The following is a 5622-nucleotide window of genomic DNA, read 5'->3' as shown; positions in this document are numbered from 1 at the left end:
AATAAAATTTATATTATTTTACGCATGAACAATTTTTATAATTCACCCATTTACCAACTTATTTTAGAAAACATTTCATATAGCTTACGAGAGTTCAGAAGGATGATTCGCTAGTATTCCTTCTTTTTTGTTTATTTGTTTTTATCGTTTAGCTCCTATTAAAATGATAAAAAAAAATCAATATTTTTATTAATTAACTTAAGAGAGTGGGTGCGCGCGCGTGTGTGTATAAGTAACACAACACACCCCATAAGGTCACCACTTCAAAACCCTTCAGCCTCAGTCCACCATCTCCATTCTCTCCATTAATTTAGAATAGAGGCTTGGTGTATTTCTTTCCGACGAACAAAGACCATGGAGGTATACATTCAACGGCAACCATATATATATATATATATAATAAAGCACACATATAACTTAATTAATTTATTGCAAATAAATTATCTAAGTTGAAGTTATTTTCTTGTGATGCTGCAGCAAAAAATAGTAATCAAGATTTGTATGCCTGACCAGAAATCCCGCTCCAAGGCCATGCAAACTGCAGTTAGCTTCTCAGGTAAACATCATATGAAATCTTAATTTTTATTTATATTTATGTATAAATGTTGAAAAAATCTATTTAATTAGTAGCTAATTGTTGTTGATTAACGATCATATGTGTGATAATTAAGGTGTTGCATCTGTTGCGATTTCGAAAGATGACCATATGGAGGTGAAAGGAATTGGAGTGGATCCTGCTGACCTAATAAATTGTCTAAGAAAGAGATTTGCTACTAAAACTTCCTGTCTGGAAAAACGAAAGGGGTTTGCAACGCTGGTAAGTGTAGAGGAGATCAAGAAGCCTGAACCCAAGCCTCAACCCAAGCCTGAACCCAAGCCTGAGCCGCCCGGGCCAGTGTGTGGGCAATGTGGGTGCTGCATGCCATGTCCATGCGGACCATGCCGTCGTCCTATGTATGTGTGTGTGGAGGAATATCCCAGGTACTGCTCCAAAGACTGTGATACTTGCTCAATCATGTGACAAATATGTCTCTCCAGTCCATGCTCCGTGTCATTCTTTTATCTTATTCTCTTATTCATGGGCTACGTACTAACCCTTGTGACACGGAGCATGGACTGGAGAGCCATATTTGTCACAGAATATCCCAGGTACTGCTCCAAAGACTGTGATACTTGCTCAATCATGTGACAAATATGTCTCTCCAGTCCATGCTCCGTGTCACAAGGGTTAGTACGTAGCCCATGAATAAGAGAATAAGATAAAAGAAAATATATATATATATATATATATATATATATATATATATATATATATATATAATAATGGCAAATTGAAAGCTGACATGTATCCATGGTCAATTCTCCATGTCCAGCCTTCCAAGTTATTGCTATTTTTTTTTTAATTTTCATGAAGTGCTTTGTAATTTAAGGATTTAGTTTGTGATCAAACTATACAAATATTTAAGTTTGGGATTGTTATAATGTGGCCTGAATCAAATGCAAATATTCAACAGTGGAGTGGGCATCTTCAACGCAAGCTGTGCTCGAAGGTGATTTTATGCAAAATTAATTCAACTGAAAAATAAAACGAAGAAATGAATAGCTAAATAATAAAGCAATATAGCAGAACCTCAATTTAGGAGTTTGAAATTTGTCCTGGCCGAGAATTGAAGAAAAGGCCGGTAGCTGTGTGTCACGACCCAACCTATGGGTCGGACTGGCACTAGGACCTAGGCCAGCCTAAAGCCCCCGAAACCCGTAGTAAGCCTAACTATTCCTCAACCCATAACCAAACCCACAATTTAGGCCCAATATGCATATAAAAATAATTTAAATTAAACTGTTACAATTTTATTTCGGGCCAACTTAGCCCAGAAATTATCAGAAACTAAAATTAGGGGAGCCCAGCTCAACCCTGTTACCTCATTTACAAACTGTTTAAATACCATACAAATCTTTATTTATTAATCTGAAAAATTTAAATTAACACGATTCCTAACAAGGTCCATACTATTACTAACACATGCAGAGTTCTAGATTTCAAATTTAGAAAAAAAAAATAGTAAAACATTTAAATAATCGACGTTAAACCTGCAAGGAAGAAAACAGGTTGCTCTGTAAAATAACTCCTCCTGTAGCCTGGAAAAATAGGTGAACAGGAGTGAGCGTTCGACTCAGAGAGTAAAATATCAATTTTAACTATAATTTCTATAACTATCTAAAGCTAATGCACCCTGTAGAGTAAAATGCAACATCAGCAATATTTTCACATCATAACAACAAAAGGATAATTTGGAGCACTCACACACCCAGTAATATCAATCATAATATATGGGAGCTGATCCCCTATACAGCTCTCTTAAATCCAACCTGTGCCAGCGAAGAACTCAAGCCGGACTTTCGCTTAATAAACCAAATCGGGGCCCCAGCGAAGAACTCAAGCCGTGACTACCCCGAAGGACCGGGTCCCAGCGAAGATCTCAAGCCGTGTCTACCCGTCCTATCCATAGCCAACACCACATCACAAGCACGCCAACGCACGCACACTGCTCCAAATTACCACAACAAACATCCATGGCACTTTAACAGTTATGAATGCAACATAAATCGTGCCTAGAGTTTAACTACATAGATATATGCATATAAGTGATGCATGGGCATGCTTGAACATATAATAATATCGAAATTACAATTAAAATTAATATTTTACTCACAGTACACAGATGACTATTGTGGCTGCTGGATGCAGGAAAATAGCTGACCTCGATCACCTAATAATTAAATTATAAATTTATTAGTACTAAGCCAAAATAAAACTCTAAAGAGGCAACAGACAGCCTAATTTATGCCGGAAATCCGGCAGAGTTTCCCCTATACCTGGGACCTACCCAACCTGCAAAAAGGCTCAAATAACATTTCTAAATTCAACTCATATCTCATCATCATTATATGGCCCCTCCTGGGCCCTCCAAATCAAGCAATACTCAAAACCTTAAAAATTACGTTTTAGTCCCTATAATTGATATTTTGTAAAAATCCACTCAAACAAGCTCTAAAAATTCTAAAATTTTGCTCCGCGGTCCTTAATAATATTATAAGGCTATTGCAAAATGAATTGTAATTTTCTAATCACCCATGAATATTTTATTCAAGAATTTTACTCAATTCCATAAGTTTCCAACAGCTAACATATTCTTAATTCAACCAAATTCAATATTCACATATTTAAACCTCCATCCTCAAGCTTCAACCAATCATATAAAATTTAAATATCTTAATTTCAAATAATCTTATATGCCCATATGCTAAAAATCTAACTAAAATCCATCTATATTTTTCAAAAATATTCTACAATCACTCAAAAATTCAACAAACACCATAGAATATCTCCAAATAATTTTACTTTCATCATATATTTTTCTTAGAATTTTTCTTCAATTTTTCCTGTTTAAGAAACACTGTATTTATGCTCCACAGATAGAGAAATAATGAAAATAGTCTTACCCGAAGTTTATCTGTGTCTCAAAAATTCTAAAAATTTATGAGGAAGCCTCTGGAAGTTAAATCATCTCCATAGCCCACCGGAGCCACCGCCGGAACCACCGCGCACGATGGCCAGCCGCCGGTCGCCGGTGACATTTGCTGGATCTGATCATACCAATCTAACTAAAATCCATCTATATTTTTCAAAAATATTCTACAATCACTCAAAAATTCAACAAACACCATAGAATATCTCCAAATAATTTTACTTTCATGATATATTTTTCTTAGAATTTTTCTTCAATTTTTCCTGTTTAAGAAACACTGTATTTATGCTCCACAGATAGAGAAATAATGAAAATAGTCTTACCCGAAGTTTATCTGTGTCTCAAAAATTCTAAAAATTTATGAGGAAGCCTCTGGAAGTTGAATCATCTCCATAGCCCACCGGAGCCACCGAACCATCACAAGACGATGGCGGCCACGGTCACGGCGACATTCTTTGGATCTGATCATACCAATCTAACTAAAATCCATCTATATTTTTTAAAAATATTCTACAATCACTCAAAAATTCAACAAACACCATAGAATATCTCCAAATAATTTTACTTTCATCATATATTTTTCTTAGAATTTTTCTTCAATTTTTCCTGTTTAAGAAACACTGTATTTATGCTCCACAGATAGAGAAATAATGAAAATAGTCTTACCCGAAGTTTATCTGTGTCTCAAAAATTCTAAAAATTTATGAGGAAGCCTCTGGAAGTTGAATCATCTCCATAGCCCACCGGAGCCACCGCCGGAACCACCGCGCACGATGGCCAGCCGCCGGTCGCCGGCGACATTTGCTGGATCTGATCATACCATCAAGTTCCTCTCCTCTTTCTCAGTCCATAGGTGGTCTCGGATCGTTGATCCAACGGTCAGATCGTCCTAGATCTGATGAAAAAGCTTGAAAAACCCGAAACTTCTCTCCTCCATATCTCACTCATCCGACCTCCATTTGCTGCAAAATTGGTATCAAAAGAAAGGTCTCGGAACAAGCTTTCCAACGCCACATGAATCGCCTCGATCGGACGTCGGATGAAGCCGGAATCATGCCGGAAAGCCGCTGCCCACTGTTCGCGCGTTTTCTCTCTCTTCTCCCTCTCTTGCCGCCGTTTCTGGTGTCTGGCCGTCACTGGCCAGGTGGGGAACCGCTTGGGAGGTCACCGGCCAGTCACCGGAGAAGGAAAGAAGAAGAAGAGAGGGGAGGAGAGGAGAGAAGAGAAATTGGGGGGGGGGGGGGTTTCCTCCTCCCGATTTTTGACCCCTTTTTTTAAAAAAAAAAAAAAAAAGCTGGCAGTGACAGTGGAAATCCACTGTCACATGCCAAAGTCCCATCTTTTTTTTTTTTTTTTTGGTTGTTACACTGTGCCTGTACAACGCCGTTTTGGTCGGAAAAGTGGTTTTGTGGGGTTTTGTGAAGAGATCTACATAAGCGTAGTCATTTTCTGGCGATATTTAGAAATCCTTAGGCTAGAGCTTATATTGGGGTGAAGAGATATGAGGGTAGTTCTTCAACCCGTATGGAACGAATGAATTCACAAAATTTGATGGAATTAATTTTTAAATTCAAAATTTTGCATTTAAAAATTAAAAAAAAATAATTAAATGTAAAAAAGAAAAATAGAATCCTTAACGTTAATTAAAGGAATCTGGAGTTGATTGAAAATGAATAATTTTTATAGAAAATGGCTATTTTTTTATATACAAAATGACTACTCTTAATATTTTTGGTGTTGTCCTATCCTTTTATTTTGTTATTTATTATATAATAAATATAAATAAATAAAATCTCTCTTTTAAATTAATTTTTAGTTATACAAGTATTTATGCATATAATTTTATTATTTGTATATTTTAATTATTATTTTCATAAATTTAGTGAATTTTTTTGTATTTATCTGCATATATATAATAGTGTGCTTTTTAATTTTAAATTATTAATAAATATTGATAATTAATTTAAATTCAGTTTATATAAATTATGTAAGCCAAATCTTGATAATAAAACTCATAAGTCAATTTTTAAATTTTCGATTTTATTTTTTTAATTAATAAATTTTTTAATTAATTATTTTACAAAAAATATTA

The 5622-nt window shown here is 35.3% G+C and overlaps 1 protein-coding gene across 1 annotated transcript; it reads left to right on the top strand.

The window, feature by feature from the left end:
* Window positions 1-261: 261 nt before the first annotated feature.
* LOC131181318 (uncharacterized) lies at window positions 262-1021 on the top strand. Its single transcript, XM_058149347.1, has 3 exons — window positions 262-360; window positions 478-556; window positions 672-1021. Exons 1-3 carry the CDS (start codon window positions 355-357, stop codon window positions 1019-1021), a joined length of 435 nt encoding a protein of 144 aa, XP_058005330.1. The 5' UTR covers window positions 262-354.
* The last annotated feature ends 4601 nt before the right edge of the window (window positions 1022-5622 follow it).

The sequence above is a fragment of the Hevea brasiliensis genome, chromosome 7, assembly GCF_030052815.1.
Source record: "Hevea brasiliensis isolate MT/VB/25A 57/8 chromosome 7, ASM3005281v1, whole genome shotgun sequence".
NCBI classification, from domain to species: Eukaryota; Viridiplantae; Streptophyta; class Magnoliopsida; order Malpighiales; family Euphorbiaceae; genus Hevea; species Hevea brasiliensis.
The sequence above is the reverse complement of the archived record's forward strand: the minus strand, read 5'-3'. Positions and strand labels throughout refer to the sequence as shown.